This window comes from Phoca vitulina, unplaced genomic scaffold (genome assembly GCF_004348235.1).
Source record: "Phoca vitulina isolate PV1807 unplaced genomic scaffold, GSC_HSeal_1.0 scaffold33, whole genome shotgun sequence".
Classification (NCBI taxonomy): domain Eukaryota; kingdom Metazoa; phylum Chordata; class Mammalia; order Carnivora; family Phocidae; genus Phoca; species Phoca vitulina.
Window position 1 is genome coordinate 7,287,172 of NW_022589736.1, and position 21,464 is coordinate 7,308,635.

The following is a 21,464-nucleotide window of genomic DNA, read 5'->3' on the forward strand; positions in this document are numbered from 1 at the left end:
AGATTCTTGATAAGATCATTTCAGAAAACTTTTACACTACCCCCAGCAGTGTTGAGAAAATGTTCAGCCTCATTAATACGAAGAAAAGCAAATTAAAACAAACAGGATAAACATCTTTATAATATTCAAAGCTGACAAGGGTAATGAAGAGATGTGTTCCCTCATGCATGGTGACATTATTGGCTGAAGTTAATAGACTTTTTATTTCGGTTGCCAAGAAGAAATGGAGGAAATTTACATCTTGTAAGCACCTTTCTTAGGCTAGGTGCTATGCAGGTGATAACATGTGTGACCTCATGTAATTGTCACTATACCCACCATGGTGGGTTGGATCAGTAAACACATTTTTTTTTAAAGATTTTATTTATTTATTTGAGAGAGAGAGAGTGAGAGACAGCACAAGGACGGGGAACGGGAGAGGGAGAAGCAGGCTCCCCACAGAGCAGGGAGCCCGATGCGGGGCTCGATCCCAGGACCCTGAGATCATGACCTGAGCCGAAGGCAGACGCTTTACCGACTGAGCCACCCAGGCGCCCCAGTAACCACATTTTTAAAGAGGAAAAAAACTAAGTGAAATTAGTTTGATTAATATATTTTATCTAATATAATATATCCAAAATGTTATTTCAACACATAAGGATATAAAAAATTGTTAATGAGATCTTTACACCTTTCCATACTAAGTCTTTGAAATATAGTGTGTTTCACACTCAGAGCCACCTCGATGGAGATTAATCACGTTTCAAGTGCTCGATAGCCCCAGGTGGCTAGTACCTCCCACACAGGACAGCACAGAGTTGGAGAGGGCAAATTTTCTCAGAAAGACTGTGATAAGGAACTCTCAGTATAGACCCCCTTTTAGCACAGCCTTCCAAATCAAGGGGCGGGAGATATTCTACAATTGTAGCCAAATATCTTAATTTCACCAAGCCATTCACTTCTCACAAGGAGCCAATTCTGCTCTTGAGACATTTTAAAGTTCTTTCCATTTCCACATTGATTTTTTTTTTATTTTTTAGATTTTATTTTATTATGTTATATTAGTCACCATACATTACATCACTAGTTTTTGATGTAGTGTTCCATGATTCATTGTTTTCGTATAACACCCAGTGCTCCATGCAGTACGTGCCCTCTTTAATACCCATCATCGGGCTAACCCACCCCCCCCATCCCCCTCCCCTCTGGAACCCTCAGTTTGTTTCTCAGAGTCCATAGTCTCTCATGGTTCATCTCCCCCTCCGATTTCACCCCCCTTCATTTTTCCCTTCCTTCTCCTAATGTCCTCCATGCTATTCCTTATGTTCCACAAATAAGTGAAACCATATGATAATTGACTTTCTCTGCTTGCCTTATTTCACTTTGCATAATCTCCTCCAGTCCCATCCATGTTGATGTAAAAGTTGGGTATTCATCCTTTCTGATGGCTGAGTAATATTCCATTGTATATATGGACCACATCTTCTTTATCCATTCATCTGTTGAAGGGCATCTCGGCTCTTTCCACAGTTTGGCTATTGTGGACATTGCTGCAATGAACATTGATTTATCTTTGGCTCCCATAGAAAGTTTTTGCGGGCGTCTCAGTTCTAAAACTAACCTTGAGTCCCTCGTAGATGTTAAAACCAATGTCCCTGACTCCTAGGCGCAGTGGTCTCCCCCCGGGGCAAACGTGACATCCGTTTATGTGTTTGTAACTTTGATTTTTAGTCCCCTGTGTTCTGGTGCCAGAGGACCCTCCCCAACTCCCCTTCCTCCTTGTGAGCTCAGAAATGCATTTTTAAATGATGTATTTTTATCCAGAATTTCTATATAGTCAGAGTTGGAGGTTTAGTCTTATTGCAGTCTGCCATCCTTACCTGAGTCACAAGTTATACCACGAGAGAGGCAAAAGGGTAAAGGGAACTTGTTACAAAGGAAAAACTCGTCACCCTGCTTCCGGCTTCCTGTTTCCATTCATTCATTCAGCACATGGAGCTGGTCCTTGTGATCACGGATTCTATACCACAGTCTGCTCACTGTATTGTGTATGTTGTATGCACATAAAAAAATACATGTATGATTTTCTGTATATTATGATGTTTTGTCATCCTGAAGAAACTTTCCAGCCGGGAGACACTGCCTTCCTGGGGCTAGGCAATCCTTCGAGATAACACACCTGTGACCTGCAAACTACCCAGTCCTGAGCCAGACCTCTCCGTGGAGTCTGTGCACCCCAGGAGGCAAGGTTCCTCTGCTTTCATCATCCCAGGACCAGGGGCCAGGTAATCAGGGACACGCCTACAGCCCCGAGGCTGCCAAGTTGTTCACTATCTTGTTTTTCCTTTCCTGCAAAAACCCCCAAAAAGCCCATGGCTAAGCACTCTCCTTGTTCCTGTTTTCTGCCTCCTGACCTCCCTGGTGTTTCCCCATGTGGCCCTGCATGGCGGCCGTGCCTCCTGCCTGCAGGACCTTTGAGTATAATAAACTTTGCTTTCCTGAGTCCTCCTTGCATCTCCTCTTACAGCCGCACCTGACTGACCAGCTCATAAAAGAATACAAAACACTTACTTGAGGCGCCTGGGTGGCTCAGTCGGTTAGGTGTCTGCTTTCAGCTCAGGTCGTCATCCCAGAGTCCTGAGATCAAGTCCCGAGTTGGGCTCCCTGCTCAGCGAGGAGTCTGCTTCTCTCTCTCCCTCTGCCCCTCTCCTTGCTTGTGTGCTCTCTCTTTCTCTCAGATAAATAAAACGTTAAAAAAGAGACCACTTACTTATTACAACTTACTTGTAACTCCAAAGTTAATACTCATGGCCCTTTCAGGGTCGTTCAGGTCCAGGTGCCTGTGCAGGGGGGTGAAAGTCTGAGACCCCAGTGCACACGTTCCTGTCTCAGGCTGAGCAAGGTGAGGCTGCCGTCTGCTTTCAGCGCCCCTACTACAAAGGCGTGCCCTTTTTGCAATACATTACTGCTGCACTTTAGCATTTGTGTGTTTTTTGGTGGTGATTTTGCTGTTTTAAATGGCCCCCAGGTGGAGAGCTGAAATACTGTCAGGCGGTCCTCAGAGCAGGAGCTCTGTGATGTGCCTTACAGAGAAGATACCCGTTAGACGGAGCTGCGCCCAAGCGGGAGGTACAGCACCGTCAGCTGCGAGCTCAGTGGTAATGGCCGCCGGCTCCAAAGCCGACGCTTGCCAAGGGAAACAGATTAAAATTCCTAGCAGATAGGAATATGCTGGGTTCTCTTTCTCATTATTGATGAGATAACTGATGGAGCATCGTACCTGATTAACCTGCAGGCATGTAGACAGGGGTTCCGAGCCGCATCGAGTCAGTGAAGGGGCTGGAAGGGAAGAAGGGGCACAGGTGCATTTACTGCTCTTGGAGGAATGGCGTCTGTTTGGCCACCATCACTGCTGACCGTCTTCCATGCAAGACGTGGGGGAGCATGCTGCCCACTCTACTGCTTTTGTGCAGATGTTTCAGAGAGTTCCCATTTCCTTGGTCACTAGAGAAAACGTCTATCCTCTACATGGATCTGGTGCTATTGCTTACTTGGTCTGCCCACCATGTAAATAGCCCCCCGACTTTGGGAAGATAGCTGTCGAACAGGCATACAAGGCTCTCCAAGAAGGCGCACATCCGTCCCTTCCTTGGAGAAGCAGAAAGCTTTTGAGTCTTTGTTCCACGTAGCCCTGGCCCCCAGGAGCTTTGCTCCATGAACCCATCAGCTACCCAAAGTCCATTAGAGAGAACCATAAAATGTCTGACACATCACCTCTGCGCCTGGATATGCAGACAAGCCAGAACTTTCCCCACCTGTTCCCACCACCACTGGTTGCAAGATGAATACAAAGTCCAGTGAAACAATCTGCCACAGATCCACGGGGAAGGTGTTGCGTGACTGCTCCCAGTTAGGACTGGATGTGACCTCGGCGAAATGGGCCTGCTATTATTGCAGAAGTACTCACTATTAACAACGAAATCCATCCTGCTTGTTGCAAGAAACAGGAGTCAAAGCACGGGTCTCCCCTCCCCAACAGATAGAACAATTTTACCAGGTTAAGAGTGGGCTGTTCATTTTTTGTGGGATGCAGGGAAAGCAGGGCTTCAAGGAAACACTGTGGCTTTGAATGTTTATATTATAAACTAATAGGAGGGAAAATGAAAATGAAGAATTAATCCAGCAGAACACAGACGAGGAAAACCCCAGGGCAAATAGAAAGCACAATGTGACGCAGCAGAAAATAATCCAGATACATCTGTAATCACTTAGTACAAGTGTGTTAAATGTCTTGTTAAAATACAGGTTATTTTAAAATTTAAATATGTACCATTGACAAAAAAATGTTGATGCAGAAAAGACCGGAAAAGTGCACCAAGGGAACGTTACCCAACAGAAAACTGGAATAGCTATTTGGATACCAAGCAAAGCACACTTCAAGACAATCAGCATTATTTGGCATGAAGGGGTAGACAGTCATATGATGAAACAGACACTTGTATGTACCCAACACTCCAAAAAGATAGAAGGACCCACAGTAAGAAACCCACAAACAGAGTGGGACATTAACACACTGGCCAGACACGGAGGAGTCAAGTAAACTGAGAATCAGGGAAAGTGAGGGGAAGACAGGACTGTAAGCCTGACAATAATATTCTGCGTTCGTGTAAGCCTTCATCAAGTTCCTACAAATGCTATCTTGATACCAACCTTGTTAGAAAAACAGGGAGGGCTCACTAACCCAAGTTTCATAAAGCAGGATACAAAGGAGCAGAGAATGCGCTAGTCCCAAGCAAATCGCCATGCGAGCCACTACGGCAGAAAGGAAAATTCTCTTTCCCGAAACCAAGGTAAATCCTCTCCCCTGTAAATCAAGCGTTCTTGCCAATTCCCTAACTCCTTTCCCTGCCTTTTTCTTTTGCTGCCTCGCTCAGCAGTTGAGAAACTAATTGTGTTATTACGTGTAACGGCTCTGAGTGCTTCGGAGACATGAGCGTTGTAAATATAAGCTGGTTCTATTCTCATGTGAAGCTGCTCAGCGTGTTCCACGTACCCTCTACATCCCTAACCAACATTCTAGTGCGGAATCCACGGAAGGTACCGACGGCTCGCCAGGGCCAGAGAACAGCACAAGCAGAGCTCAGCAGCAGAGGAACAGAACGGAGACCATGGTTTACCACGAAGGGAAGGACACCCCGGGGGCTTTTGCTCACCAGTGGGCTTCCTTCTGTCCACAGTTCTCTCCAAGCCTCCATCAGATGCAGCCAGAAGTGGCTGTGCGGTTGTAAAGCAAACAGACTGCTCTTGAGGTTTTAATCTCTAAGAAAAGCACCTTTAGGACTGCACGCTCAGCCACCACCCAGGGCTATGCGACCACACGTGGGACCCTCCTCCTCCCAGGCTGAGAGCTCCTGGGAGCCATCGGCAACCCCAAGGCCAACGCGGATGGGCCGATGGGGACTGATGAGCCTGCCTCTGTCTGGAGAGGGGATGGTGTGCTCAAGGACAGCCACTAGCCCCTGACAAGAGAGGCTCCACAATCCTGTGGCACTTCGGACTCAGGTAGAGAGATTTTGTAGGAAGTTGAGAGGAGACAGGGCAGATCAGCAAAAAGAGAAGCCAGTGTTTATGGTCTCTCTTTCTAAATCCCATCTTCTAGGGCAGTGGTTCTCAACTAGGTCAGTTTGGTCCCCGGGAGACCTAGCTGGAGACAGTTTGGGTTGTCACACATGGGCAAGGCTAGGGTGTGCTCTGGAATGTCATAAGGAAAGGGATGATGCTGCTAACATCCTACGATTCTAGGACAGCCCCCCACAACATCACCCGGCTCAAAATGTCAGTAGTGCCAAGGCTGAGAATCTCCACTCTAGGGGTAGCAATGTTGGGTATCTTCCCAAGACCACCTCCCTCGAATCCCAGAGCTCAGAAAGGCAGAGAAGGGGTTAAACCGGGTTTTTAACTATCTACCCCTCAACCTACACAAATTCCATTACTGCCTAATTATCTGAAATGGGAGAAAGAGAATTTCTCCCAAAGACGGATATATGAAGGAGTGAACAAGGGAATGAATGAGTTTGGATCAGATCTCTAGTTTCATGTGGCCACTCATCCCAGGAAAACCTCAGCCAGGCACCTTCGGAAGAAGGCGCAGTGAGGTCCAATCCTGCGCGTCCACAATGAAGGCTGAGACTCTGGGGAGCCTCGCATCCTTCCCCACAAGGCTTTCCACTTGTTCCCCAAAATACCTGTGAGCATGAAGATGTTGGGATAGTTCCAGAAGTCCACTTAGCTCTTCATCTAGAGGAATTTCAGGAGGTGAGAACGCCCATCAAAGGTGGGGAACTGTGGTCTTGCCTAGAGTCCTGGTCACAGTGTGGGTCTTGCATGGCCCTTCCAAATGGTTCGGCCAGAGGTTCCAAGAGCTCTGGGCCCACAGGAGACCTGGATTCTCACCCTGACGCTGTCCTCGGTGTCCCGATCTGTGAAACAAGGGGGTTGGTTGCCTGCCTCAATGTCCCTATATCTTCACCATTGTATTTGGAATGAAATCGAAACCCCCTCACCTGGGTGTTGGGGGCCTCCCAGTGGGAAGCCAGCCTCCTGACCCAGCATTGCCCACCTGCCTCCCACGTCCTCAGTCCTCTTCGCTGGTTCTCTCCCTCCCAAACCTCCATTCTGTCTGAACCTCTACTCTCCTCTCCTGATGCACATGACTTATCTTGAGTCTCCAGGACGGGGATGCTCCCTTCTGTACTCGGGCATTCGCCACGCTGAAATTAGGCTGTTTTTACGTATCTTTCTAAACTGTGGTGTCTATAAGAAAAACTTCTTTGAATTCCTCAGGGCCCTGCCAACACCTGGCACACAGCAGGGGCTCCAAAAAATATTGGATGAATGGATGAAAAAAAATGGGTAAAATTCAAATGATTTTCCATCAGAAGCTCTAGGTACACTATGCCTGTCCTCTCGTGTGCTCTTTGATGAACACAAACTTACAGAGCTCTGTGAGCAACCAGAGGTAACACTGCACATCAGGACCCACAAGGACTAAAGACAACAGATGAACTCCAAGTCACCTTCTCTACTTTCAAAGCAGGTCCTGCGTCCAGATTCCCAAAAGGAGGGGTCGAGTGACGAGGATGTAGGAAGACGGAAATCAGTAAGAGCTAAGATCAGTAATAAAACCCTTCAAAGGAGCTGCTTCTCAATTTAACAGCACATTTTCTTCTTTTTATCAATGAGCAAGTTGCTAGGGCAGGAGGGGAAGTGGGAGGCAAAGGGAGGGCCGGGTTGGGGAGGTGTGTAGGAGGGGTCAGGGACACAGAGTGACGCGCACAGCTGGTTCGGTTGTATTTTAAACGGAATCACATCCCAGTGTAGACACTGCGTCTGGGATTACAATCCACCCTGTAATCTGTCACTTTTATATATACACACGAGGGAGTGGAGTGGTTTCCATAGAGAGGAAATATCACGGCCCACTTAGGAACAATACAAGAAAAGAAGGAGCCGTGACCCCAGCAGAGACAGAAGTTCAAGGGGATGTTTCTGGGGCAGACCTCCTGGTCCTGAAGCTGCCGCCCGCCTCACTGAGCATTTCTACCCCGGAGCGAAGGCCACTCACAGGTAAGGTTTGGGCTGGGGACTTGTCCATGAAAGATGACTTTATTTGCCCTGGGTTAGGCAGGACGTACTGGGGACTGGACAGGGGTGAGAGACAAAGGCTGCAAGCGCCCTCCTGGGCACCAGCCCCAGGGAGCAGAGTGCGGAACACCAGTCTGCATTTTAGGTAAGGAATAATCCATCCTCCCTTTGTTGGTACAGAGAGACCTGCTTGGCAAAGGTAATAGATTGGAGGCAGTGGGTTCTTGCAAATGTTATTTTTCCGAAGAAATGGGGAGGTGGGTGTGAATAGACACTACAAACTACAGGCTGTTATTCCCCACACTCCTGCCCAGGAGCAGGAGGGTGCTTGCACGTATCGCTTCCTCTCTGTACACCTGTGGGGCAGGGAACGTCTCCTTCTCAGGCTGTGGCCGCAGAGAGGCGAAGTGATTCACCCCGGGGCAGGTGAGGGGGTGAGCCCCCACTTTCGAACCCAGGTCCTATGCCTCCTTTCTCCCTTGGCAAGCTGGGGACACCAGAGGAAGGAGACAGACATCTGTAATGACTTGGTACCACCTGTGAAGGGGAGGGAACATAAAGATGGATTTTGATGTCTCTGTTTGATGTCCAAGTTCTCTGAGAAATCCTATTTGCAATTTTCTCCTCAAATGTGGCAATCTAGTGAACACACACATACACACACACACACGCACCAGTTCTGAGAATGGGTTAAGTAAGAAGACTATGAGCACTGCCAGGGACACGTTCTCTGTAACATGTCAACGTTTCTCCTCTTCCTCCCTCTTCGGGGGGAAGAGCCTTTCACGTACAGACCCTCCCAGCTCACTTGGAGGGTGAGCTGCTTAGCCATCTCTGGGAACATGTGTGACACACATATACGCTTCCAGGAGTCCACCGTAAGAGATCAGCTCCTTACTCTAACACCTGTTGAAATGCGTAAAGGTACCCTAGATTGTGCAGCCACAGTTTTATAAAATGGTTTTTAAATTCAGCTTCTTGCCTGTGTTGGCAGACCAACGGGGTAATATGGGGACTAGCCCTGCCCTCCTCACTGCAGGAAAACGGGCCGGCACGGGGCGAAGCTGTTTGCTTCTGGCTTCACCGCCTGAACCTTTCCCCTTGGCGCACCCTCTCCCTGGGGGTGCTCTGGCTTGCAGGCTGGCGCAGGTCCCTCGCCGCCTCACGTCCTCGGGTGGGACCCTGGGACAGCTCTGAGAAGCACCTTGAGAAGTCCTTGCTAGAACCCAGAAGAAGGGCGGAGTTTCAGGTACCCAAACCCGAAAAGCACAGATGGAGAGCTTTGCCCCCCTTCCATCTAACTAGATGGGGGGGTGGGGGGGCTCATTTTCACAGCAGGTAGCAGGGACCTCTTAAACCTTTGTGTCCGCTCACTAGGGTGATGGCAAAAGAATCCAAAGAATGTAGGAGGGGAATCAGACTTGACTGAGGAGCAAAGAGTTTCTTCCCTTCTGCCCCGAAAAGCCTAAACTGAGCTCTCTCCACAACTTCCCCGCCTGCATTAACCCTTTCTCCCTGAACTGGTGTTTTGAGTCTTTAACTTTCCTTTTGATCTTACAAGCCCTTGGAAATTCCAAAGCTTCAAGATGCCTCCAAGCTGTAAGGCAGCTAAAGCCATGATTCGTACTCTTTTTACACAAAACAACCAACAACCAACTGGGTCCTCAGTAAATGATAAAGCCGAATGTTTGGTTATTGAACACGATATTAAAAGACCGAGTCCATTTTCCCACAGAGATAGTCGATACGCCCCTGTCAAATGTTCTCCGGGAATCTGGCGTGCAATTCTAAGGAGCTCACGGGAGAACGGGGACACCCAGAGAAGTGGTTCTCATGGTGTGGTCCACGGACCCACAGCATCAGCGTCCTCCAGGGGGGTGTTAGAGACGTAGATGCTCGGGCCTCCTCCCAAACCTACTGATCCACAAGCCCCCTGGGATGGTACCCTGCAGCCCGTGTTTGAACAATCCCCTCATGTGATTCTAAACTACTCTAAAAGCTGACAGCAACTGACTGATACTGAGTTCAGGGCAGGAGGAGCCTGCCAGGGTGAGCACGGAGAAAGTGGTAAACGGCCAAAAACTAAAAACCAGAAATACAACACAATAAAGATAGCAGTCTGCAGGATCAAATGAGTGGATCAAAATTACCTGGCATCTAAGATGTAGATGGAGAGAGATATAGATAAAAATACGTAGATGCAGGTATCGCTTCCTAAATGGTTATGCATGAACTGAACCTTATCCTAATAGGGCCTGGAAATGATTTATGTGGAAACAGACAGGAAGCGGCCTTCTTTATTAAGTATCTGGCTGGAGTGAGAGCATTTTCCACCTCGATTTCATCTTCCACGCAAGCTTTATGAGGTAGTTACTGCCGTCCCCGTCTATTGGACGAGGAAATTGAAATGCACAGAGGTCAAGCAATCTGCCCACAGTGCTCAGGCAAAGAGGGATGGGGCAGATTTGAACCTGGGTCTCTGTGACCCCAGAGTCTGTGTTGATTTCTCTGCATGATGCCACACGCCCAGACACAGCAAGGCTATGCATTCGGATCATATAAAGCAAGGATTGCCTATTTTTTTATAACTGCCTGATAAAATAAACCAGAAATTTTTATGATGTAAAAACAAATAACAAACACACAAATCAGCCTGGTTTCTTAAGCGCAAGAAAAAGGAAGGCAGTAGGCACAATGAGGAGTGTCCAGGGAAACACCAGGCTTCTACCCAACACCTGCCGGGTCAGTGTGTGCGTGTGAGGGCTCACAGGATTCTCCTTCAGAGAGAGAGAACAAGGCTCGGGTGGTTAAGGGTCAGTTCTAGCCCCGTCCATGCCCAGCCTAAGGAAGTTGGGAAGGCAGCGTGGGTTCATTCTCACCGTGTTTCTGGGAAATGACCTGCTCCAGGTCATGTTGACAACACTTTGCAGAGCTGAGGCTAGCCCTCAGCCTCGGACAGCCAGCGCCCCCCCCCCCCCTCCTCTGCCTGTCACCACAGAAAACAGAACGATCCTGTGCTAGTCTAGCCCTCTTAATGCCCAGAAGGACCCCCGTGTTCATTTATTTATCCAGTTTGTTTTGCTTCCTCAAAAACTACCTTATAGAAGCAGTCCCCCAAGTTCCATAGCTAACCACACTTTTCTTGCTTTCTTTTGTGGGAGCCAAGGATGTCTCAGGCAGAAAATAAACTCCAAGTTCAGGTAAAACAGCCCAAGTGCAGCCCTTCACTCTTTGTGCCTCCTGGGATCGTCGGGCATCCTGAGAACGGGAGGAGGCTGGGGGGGGCAGCATGTCAGGGCGTGCACAACGGCCGGCAGTTGTTCCTCTGGGGAGGGGGCCTGATGAAATCCCACACCTTGGACCTCACATTTTTTTCTCACACCTGATGAAGGATGACAGTGAAGTCAATGAATCTCATGTGCTTAGTTCAGAGCTGGAGACAGTGCAGACAGGACAGACCAAGGGGGCTGGGGTGCGGGGTGGGTTTGGTCCTAGGACCCAGGAGGTGAATCCTGCCCACTTCACCATTTTCCTAAGGCACAGTGACCACACACAACCCAAATTCTGATGGTCTTCTGACACAGCTGTGAGCTGTTACTACAAAGGAGGCTGGGCAGAGGGTGGGAATGATCCAGCTCGAGCCTTTCTCCCCTGCTCTCCCCTGCTCGGTGGCCTGACAACCATGATGGCTTCGAACCCAGACAGTCCAGGGTACAGGAGGGACACTGAGCTGGATGTTGTCATGGCCACACATGCCTCCTAAACTAAATTTAGGGTTTTCTCCTTTTCTTTCTTTCTTTCTTCTTTTTCTTTTCTTTTTTTTTTTTTAATAAAAGACTAGATTCAAATGGTTGCTATAGACTATAATCTTTTCATGCCTCTGAGCATCTAGCCCTGGACAATTGCATGACCTGCCCTGCACTTGAAGGCACTGAGCCACTCCTGGTACAGCATGTCCTTGAACATGGGTGTCCCTGGATTAGTTCTCAGATGATTTCTCGCTCATTCAGTCGGATGGATAACCAAGAACATACATATAATAGAGACAACTGATAGTTTTAAGACTGAGGTCACATCAATCTTAAACACTAGAGAATACAGGTGGTTTTTGTGAAATACTTAACGTCTCTACACAGAGACCAAACTGACTTTCTTTTTTTTTTTTTTAAAGATTTTATTTATTCATTTGAGACACAGAGATACAGAGAGAGAGAGAGAGAGCATGAGCAGGGAGAGAGGCAGAAGGAGAGGGAGAAGCAGGCTCCCTGCTGAGCCAGGAGCCCGATGTGGGGCTCGATCCCAGGACCCTGGGATCATGACCTGAGCCGAAGGCAGACGCTTAACCATCTGAGCCACCCAGGCGCCCCAAGACCAAACTGACTTTCACTTCATAAATTCAGTAGTAAAGCCAACCAAATTCACAACCTGTTTGCTCCTGAGGAACGCTGATAGCCCATCAGGGGACAGGTCTTGAGGATCCGCCTCAGACACACTGACTGGACCACCCACCATGGTCTTCAAGCAATAGGGATGCACTGAGTCAGCAGCACTAAGGATAAGAGAACTAAAAGTCACTTGGCCACTAAAATCAACCCAAGTAAGCTATGAAATGCTCACCTTGCATATTTGCCATTCATCTTGCAGGGCCAGTGGTGACTAGCAAAACTGAATGAAATAGAAACCATCAATACCAGCCGATTAATGGCACTCAAACTTCACTGACCATCAGAATCACCTGAAGCCTTGATTAAAACCCAGATCGCTGGCTCCAGACTTTTTGATCTAGTCGTTCTGGGCGCGAGACCTGAGAACTTTTTGCATTTATAACAAACTTCCCAGTGCTGCGGCTGGTCCCGAGGCCACACTTGGAGAACCGTTGTAGAATATGACCAAAGCCCTATTGAATGCTAACCCATGTCCTTCTGAGCGCTGAGCCCTTCTCACACCCCTGTTCTCGCCTACAGGGAGAGATGCTGAAGCCAGCCCACCTCCTGCTGTTGCTGCTGCTGGTCCCAGGGGCCCCCCGGCCAGGCCTCTCCCAGAAGTCCTACGGGGCCAAGTCCTTCTTCAGCTGTATTAGCACAGCCCTGTCGGAGGCCAGGAGGAGCCGGCTGGGGGATGCACCGCCGCTGAGCAAGAGAGGCTTCCCCTACCTGCCCAGCCAACACCCCTCCTCAGGAGAGGACGAGGAGAAGGAGGAAGAGGAAGAGGACAAGAAGAAGAGGACCTTCCCAGGTTCGGGGGGCGGTGGCGGAGCAGGAAGCGCCCGGTACAAATTCCTGCCCCCAGCTCAGCCCAAGGGGAGGCTGTACCCGGACAAGGCCAAGAGTGACCGGCGCACCAAGTTCACGCTGTCCCTCGACGTCCCCACGAATATCATGAACATCCTCTTCAACATCGCCAAGGCCAAGAACCTGCAGGCCAAGGCAGCCGCCAACGCGCTCCTGATGGCCCAGATTGGGCGTAAGAAGTAGAAACAGAGGCCTGCCTGCAGGAGGGCAGCGGCACGTCGAGGACAGGGCCGGGGGCCGGGGTGGAGGGCCAGGGGCTGCCAGTTCGGCCGGTCTGTATCTTGAGGGATGGGTCGGGTTCTCCAGGCTGCTTCACTGCTCGGCCCCTCTGCTCCCTTCCCACCTGCGGCCCAGCCCCCTCCTCTGCGCACATGCACACAAGTGCAGGACTGTCCCACCTGCGCAGACGTGAGGCCGTTCATGTCTCCCCCTAGATTCCGCCTCTCCTTTCTCCTTGCCTGCCATAAGAGGCGAAGGTCCCGCCGTCCTGCTCTTCCTCCACGACCTGTGCCTGGGAAGAGGACGCAAAGCACTCCTTCCTGCCCACACACCACCCCATCCACGCTTCACCATCCTGACTTCAGACCCCTTCCCTTCCCTCTCGCCCCCATTAAAACCGATGGCTTCTGCAACCCCGGGCTGGTTTCGGTTCCTCTTCCTTCAGCCAGCGGCCTTCACGTCTCTGAGCGTGGAAAAGGGGAGGTGAACGAGGGAGGCAGCAGAGGAGTCCATTCCTGATCTCTCCCAGGACAGAGAGGTTCTTGGAGGTTCTAGCAGGGGTAAAGAAAGGCTTGGAAAGGCCAAGCATCGCTCGGAAAGGCTGTCAGGCATCACTCAAGCTAGAGCCATGTGCATGGCCTGGTCCGGCCCAGGAGGCCCAGCCTAGGGTCTGCTGTAGAATGGGCACCAGGTTAGGTGGGGAGGGGGCTTTCAGTTATTCGCCTGTGCCGCCCCGAACTCCGCCATGGCTGGGCACGGGGCCACTAGGCCGGCGAGAGGCGTTTATTGGCCCCGCGGTAACTGCCCAGCTGATGCCGGGCCTGGTGGGAAAGGCTAGTGGGGGAGGCAAGGCCTCTGCTCTCTTGAGTCAGCACGCTATGCAAGGATGGGAACCCAGACTTGAAAAGTAGCAAATACCACCAGGGACTGTATGAGCGACAAACCGCCAAGTGAGAGCAACCGGCGTAAAAAATTATAGGAGGGATTCGGAGATGAGATGTTCTAATACGAGTAAAAGTCCACTAAAAAGGGACATCGGCAAGAACGCTGATGGTCTCTGGCTGCAAAACCCAAGGGCCAGATTCCCAAAGAGGGATTGTGGTTCTACTGCCTCCCGCGTGGTGAGATCTTATAAGTAACAGGACAGGAACTTCTGCGTGTTGCCAATTACTTTGCAATAAACGACATCCACACACACCCACAGTGCATGCTACCACCGCCCCCCGAGGCCAAGTCAAAACACAGATGCAAGACAGATTAGAAAAATGCTTGCCAGTCATATAAAAGACCAAGGGTTTACTGATCAAATGACAGAGCTGCTAAAAATTGAGAAGAAAAGAACAACCCCTCCCCCCAAATAAGCAAGGCCATGAATAGATCTCTATCTCTCTCTCTCTCACACACACACACATTCAAATGATCTTTATGTATGAGAAAATGCTAAACTTCATTCCAAGAGAACTGCACTCATAGACAATTTCTCACCTATCAGATTGGAAAAAGTCCCCAAGTATGACAATTAACCTAGACTCCACGGATGAGGTCAATAGCCACCCTCCTCCATTGCTGGCTGCTGGGAATATAAACTCTAGAGAGACAATTTGGAAGTACTTATCAAAATTACAAATTCATTTTTTTCCAAGATTTTATTTTTAAGTAACCTCTCCACCAACGTGGGGCTCGAATTTACAACCTCGAGATCAAGAGTCGCATGCTCCACTGAGCCAGCCAGATGCCCCAATCCTAACTGGTTTAAAAGAAAGGAAACCCCCAGCCCCTCTGCCTTCTCCTCAGTAGGGAAGAATATGTACATAGAAAAGGAACAACCTCGCTGGCAAGAGTTGAAGAGTATTTTAGGAGAATATGGCAAGCCCACGGTAATCCCTGGGTGACAGAGCAGGCTCCTGGTACACGGGGGTTTAACACTGTGATGAGGCTCTGTGAGTCTCGGTACACGACACCTGTCAGCTGCCTGAGATACACCTGTGGGTAACTCTGCGGGGCAGACGTGCACGAACAGAGTGCTTCGTGGCCATGAGCCCAGGCAGTTACTGAGTGACCGGTCTCGGGGCAGAGGCTGGGGCAGATGACGTTGACCTCTCCTCATTATCAAGGATGCCCCATATCATTAAAGACTAAAAGAGAGCTGCTTACGTTTTCACAGGTCTGTGTTACTGCATTTTGCAAAGGAGATTACTGATGAACATGGCAATGCTCAAAGGTCTTCGGCAAAATCTCACTGCATAAGCTCTGATTCTGTTTTAGGAATATATCAGGGAGCCCCCCAGATCCACTGCCCTAGAACTGAGTGTGCCACATGCTAGAAAGTCTAGGAAGGAAGCCCCAAAGACAAAGGCTGATAGAATTGAGTTCAGTTGACATATTGTGTAATAAACACATTCTTAAAAATTAAAAAATAGTAGATTCTTAACAATCATTAGAGTTTATGAGAAACTATGCTATGTTAGCCCTGAGGACCCTCCTCTGAAGTGGATTTAAATTAAAATAATAATTATTATAATAATGTTTTGGCTGGAGAGACTATGGGATGAGTGATACCAAAGGGAATCACGATCCTTCCTTGTCAAGGATCAGTAAGATTCATGGGCCAACAAAAACACTAGCGTCAGTTCATCATGGCCAGGAAAGGAAATCACACCATGGAAAGGATAAAAAAAAAAAAGATGTGATGAACACAAAGGCATTTGAGGTTCACAGGAAAGTTTCAGAAGTGGTTTTTGGGGTGATAATAATGAGATCATGTCAGTGAAAATTCTCAACACAATTTCTGTCGGATAATTTGTGTTGATTTGAGCTCCCTTGAAAAAATCGTCAAAACTCTCTTAAAAATAAAACAAGGCTCAAAAGCCAAGTGAAGCTCCTCAAAAGAGACAAGACCAGAGCATGGATGATGTGACCTCTAAATGTCCTACCTCGGAAGAAATCTGAAAAAAAACACCAACCACAAGCAAAGGGGCCTGCTTGTGACAGGGGCATGACTTTAGAGCTGTAACCAAAGAATCAGGGAAAGCTGAGTGACACCCAGAATTCAGTCAGGTATTTTATATAATTCCAAAAACATGGGAGATCCACAAGTTCACAAGAATGTAGAATTAAACTAAAAAGACAGTTGCCATATATTAAGAGCCAAAGAAATACAAAATCTTGCCAAATGGTGTAGCTAGCTACCTACCTTAGTAAGAATTACAGATGAATTTCAATCTGACTTGAAAATTAAGTAATCACGTTAATCTAAGCTTGGGCTGTGGGACAATTTGTTCTTTTAAAAACAAATGTATTGAGGTATAATTGACATATGCCATTATGTCAGTTTCAAGGGTACAACATAATGATTCCACCTTGTTCTTTCATTAATGAAGTTCCCATCATAGATTATTCCTAGGGTTGAGCACATTCCATTAGAACCTGTCACAGCCCAGTGGATATCACTAAGAAGCCTCCGTAAGTGGAGAAGGCAAAAGACACACAAAAAATTCTTGGGAAGGAAACCCCAAACCTATGGGATGACACAATGTTTCCTTAAAGGTAAGCATGTTTCGTCCCAGGAGAGAATTCTCCCCCTTCCTCCCTAAGCCATTGTTCCCCACCTGAACCTCACGTCATCAAATGCTACCATTCACCAACAGCTGGGTCAGTGCACCTTGTTTCCCCATCATTTTAGCTCTTAGCTCATCAATCTCTCTGACACCATTCCTGCCTTCACGATTTCAACACACGTATGGATGACCCGTCCAACATCCTGGTCTCATTTCTACTCCCTGACCCTGTCCCTCCAACTCACTCGTGTGGCCACACTCCAGACTTTGTCATTAAATCATAAGCTGTCCAACCACCCCTCCTATCTTCCCAGCTTGCTCTTTCCAGGAAGCCAACCCCAACCATCTTCTAGCCCCACTGAGACCAATAATCCATCGATCCTCAAAACTGCCCTTCACTCTTGGCCAGAGCAAATGCTGTGATCAATCATTATCACTGTAGCTGTGTAGACACCTGTAATTCCCTTGTTCTGCTTTTGCTTTGCCTTATTGATGAAACCCTGATGAATTCACTCTACCACTCTGCCCCTGCACTCTGACGCTGAACACAACTTAAAACACACGCACGCACGCGCACACACTCATGCACGCGCACACATCCACACACACACGCACGCAATCACCGATCCCACTTTATGATCCTGACAAGCCCTTCATGCAGTTCAGCAATGACATCCCATGCCTTCCACTCCCACTCGGGACTACCCGGGACATTCACTCATCTTCTTCTCTCCGCAAACCTCACATAGTTCCTCAGCATGTCCCATCTTAGCTGGTGACCTTGCTTTTCACTTCACTAAATCGGATGCTTCTAAAGCAAAATTTCACAAAGTCCCATCAGCACATTTGCCCACCCCAGGCGTCACCATCCACACACTCAGCCTTCTTCTCTAAGCTGGACGCACCATCCATGTGCCCTGTGTCATGTCCGAAGTTCCCATCCCCTTTGGCCGCCCTGAGACACTGATCCAACAACTTTTCCTCCTTTCTCCCACGTCATCAGCATTACCGCTCCCCCCCCCCCGCATCAGTCACATCGGCATACAAACCCACTTTACTTGTCCTGTATCAACAACAAACCCCCAAATCCTTGACTGCCACTCTTTCCAGATCGTAGCCCACCACTCTACTCCTCTTACGGCCATCCACTGTGGGCAGTTCTCTCTTGGGACTGAATGTCTCTCATTCCCCGTTAAACCCACACTTCTCAGGCTCCATCCCTACCGTTCCACTGAAACCACTTGTCAAGGTTAGCCAAGACCTCCACGTTGCTAAATTCAATGGTCAAGGGACAGCCTTCATCCTGCTTGACCTGTGGACCACTAACTACCTCCTCCTTCATACACCTTTTTCCAACCTGACTTTGAAGACACCATACTCTGTTTCCCTTCTTCCCCACTGGCCACTCCTCTAGATCTCCTCTGCTGGTGTCTTTTTCCCGGGGCTGCTCTTCCTCCAGATAACCTGCATTCTCCCTGTGTCACTTCCTCCACGTCTTAGTCAAATACCTCTTCCTCACTGGCCATCCCTCTCTCCCCCTTACCATGGTCTAGTTTTCCCAATCACACCTATCACCTTCTAACACCGAACATAATTTAATTGCAGTGTTTATTGTCTTTCATACCCCCCCCTTTACTACCATGTAAACCCCATGAGGACTGGGATTATTTTTGTTCAACATTGTATCCCCAGCGGTCAGAAAAGTGAGTAGCACATGATAGGTGGTGGGTAAATAACTAGTGAATAAGACAATTCAATAATGTAGTAAAGTTCTTGCGACAAGGAATCTGTGGCCTATTTAGCATTTAAAAGTACAGCTTTTGTAACAGTTAAGAGTATGTGGCCTAATAGAAACATTTGGGCCTACAATTCCAATTTTAAAATATGTGAACTGAGTGAATAATTTGCATTTGTGATCTTAAATAAAAATCTTACGGGGCGCCTGGGTGGCTCAGTCGTTAAGCGTCTGCCTTCGGCTCAGGTCGTGATCCCGGGGTCCTGGGATCGAGCCCCACATCGGGCTCCCTGCTCTGTGGGAAGCCTGCTTCTCCCACTCCCACTCCCCCTGCTTGTGTTCCCTCTCTCGCTGTGTCTCTCTCTGTCAAATAATAAAATCTTAAAAAAAAAAAAAAAAAATCTTACTAGTTTGGGGACACCTAGGTGGCTCAGTTACTTAAGGGTCTGCCTTCAGCTTGGGTCATGATCCCAGGGTTCTGGGATCAAGTCCCGCATGGGGCTCCTTGCTCAGTGGGGAGCCTGCTTCTCCCTCTGCCTGCCGCTCCCCCCTGCTTGTGCGCTCTTCTCTCTCTCTCTCTGACAAATAAATAAAATCTTTAAAAAAAAAATCTTACTAGTTTATAGAGGGTTTGGAACACTTGAGCATACTTAATCAGCATGTTTATAGTTTCACTTATTAGATTTTAAAAGAATTACTTAAAGTACTTAAAAGAAAACAGAATATATTAAATTTATAAATGCAATCTGAAATGTTTAAGAGCAATTATCTAAGATTGCAAAGAAGATGAAAAAGTCATTGTATTCCCTTTAAAAGTGATTATTTAAATTTGCTAAACTTAGAAATCATAAGATTCTCAGGCTGACCTTAAAAGTTTAAGAAATAATTAGGTTTTGTTTTGTGTTTAAGAGAGGGGGAGGGAATCTAAAGCAGGCTCCATGCCCAGCACATAGCCCAATGCGGGGCTCGATCTCACGACCTTGAGATCATGACCTGAGCCGAAAATCAAGAGTCAGAGGCTCAACCGACTGAGCCACCCAGGCACCCCAAAATAATTAGGTTTTTAATCTTAATGTTAGCAGATTATTAATTTTTAAAAAACAAAAGAAAACCTCTAAATGGTCTTTTCTGTGTGAGTACACCTACACACACACGCTCACACACACAAACGTCCTTCAGAATAGCAAAACAATTATAAGAACTGAGGGGTTATTTAACGTTCACTAGTGCCCTCTGGTGTCTGAAGAGAGAAACAACACATGCATTTAAAACTAGTGAAAGTCTAATACAAGTCCAAAGTTCTATGTAGGATATGCAGATGAAAAAAAAAAAAAAAAAAAATATATATATATATATATAATTCATTAATGAGTATTTACTACAATATTTCCACTGTAGTGAGAGATTTCATAGTGCATCCCAACTGCCTCTAATCCTGGGGTGGGAGTAAATGGATGCCCAAGAAGCTCCAGGGGACAAGTGAACTGGGTTTGAAGTATTATGTCACCCGGCCACAGAAGGAAAGAAGAAGGAAAGGAGCAAGAAGGAGCAAAGGCAGAGGAGAGAGAAGAACAGGTGCTAGAAGTAGTGAGTCCTCCGGTTGGGATGGAATGCAGGAGAGCACAGTGAAGGATGGGACTGGAAATTCAAGTTGGAATTAGTGGGGACAGGCTCAGCACACCATGAGCAGGGATTTAGACTTCATACTTAAGAAGATGGGAATCACTAAAGCTTTGAGCAAGGGGGCAAAATCATCCAAGCTGTGCTTCGGAATGTCATCACAAGTGTGCCGAACGCATCAGGAAGACAAAGGGAAAGGCAGAAGCGCCTCCGGGCACTAGTGTTCTAGCTACGGGAGAGGGTGTGGAGGCCTGAGCCCGGATGGCTTCAATGGGAAGACGAGGAAGGGAATGGATCCTGGAATCATCACAAAAGTAGAATGGCTAGGATTCAGGCTCTGTAGAAAGCAAGAAGGCAGTCAAAAATGATGGTGTTGTTTAGAATCTGGGAAGATGACATAAATAGACAAGACAGAACACTCAGGGGAGAGCAGATTTCTTTTGAGGAAAATGGTAAGGTTTTCTTGGAAGAAGTTAAATTTAAGTGCAGGCAATATGTCTGAGAAGATAGCAGGTAGGCGGAAGTTTTGGTTAGAACTCGAGAGAGAAGGAAAACTTAAAGTCTTCAGTCACTCACGTGGAGCGAATGTGGTTGTGGACAAGGTAACTGAGAGCCAGAGAAAGGCACCAAGAGCATCTTCATCAGGGGGCAGACAGGGCAGAAGAGGAGCCTGCAAAATGGTACATCATGCGCATGGAACTCTTGACGGCCACATCTCAGGGCACTGATACTAGTACGTAAGAGCATCTACCAGGGAACCATTATAGGTGGAGTGGCCAGTCTGGGTCCACGCAATAAGAAGGTGGTTGCACTGCAGTTTGGTAAATCTCTCAATATGACCCTCAACCTTACGCCTTCAGCCAAGGCTTTAGTGGCTATTACCCTCAGATATCTACCAGGTGTAGTGGGAGAACCAACTAGGTTCCCAGGAGCTACAGGAAAAGTTTCAAGGAAAAGGAATAACCACTTAGGGTAAAGAAAGCTGAAGGCTGAGAAAGTCTTTTGTTTTGAGGTATGATCAGTGATCTTCAAGATAAAGTCTTCAGTAGAATGGTGGGGAAGACAGATTACAAATGAGGAGTGAGCAGAAGATGAGGTGCAGGCATCAGACGTATATTCCTTTGAGCAGTTTGACAGAGTGGAAAGATCTGAGAGTATGTTATGGGGGTCACAGCATTTAGGAAAAGGGGTTGATTTTTTGAACAAGGAGGCCTGGACATGCGAGTTAGGAAAAGAACAACAACAGCAGCAGCAAAATCAATGGAGAAAGAGAGAATATACAAAGGAGATCGAAGGAGTGAGGTCTCCTAGAAGGTCAGAGTCAAGAGGAGAAGGTGCAAAAATTATAAATGGCCTCAGAATGGACAGCGCTATTCCTCTGGGATGGAAGAGAACATGTGTAGATTCAAAATAAGTTTC

The 21,464-nt window shown here is 47.8% G+C and overlaps 1 protein-coding gene across 1 annotated transcript; it reads left to right on the forward strand.

Annotated features, from left to right (window-relative positions):
- The first annotated feature begins 12,593 nt into the window (after window positions 1–12,593).
- UCN3 (urocortin 3) lies at window positions 12,594–13,097 on the forward strand. Its single transcript, XM_032425594.1, has one exon. The coding sequence runs from the start codon at window positions 12,594–12,596 to the stop codon at window positions 13,095–13,097; it is 504 nt and encodes a 167-aa protein (XP_032281485.1).
- Window positions 13,098–21,464: the final 8,367 nt, after the last annotated feature.

What these genes read in the sequence shown, in the direction of transcription:
- UCN3 (XM_032425594.1), top strand. Translation starts at nt 12,594, where the DNA reads ATGCTGAAGCCAGCCCACCTCCTGCTGTTGCTGCTGCTGGTCCCAGGG.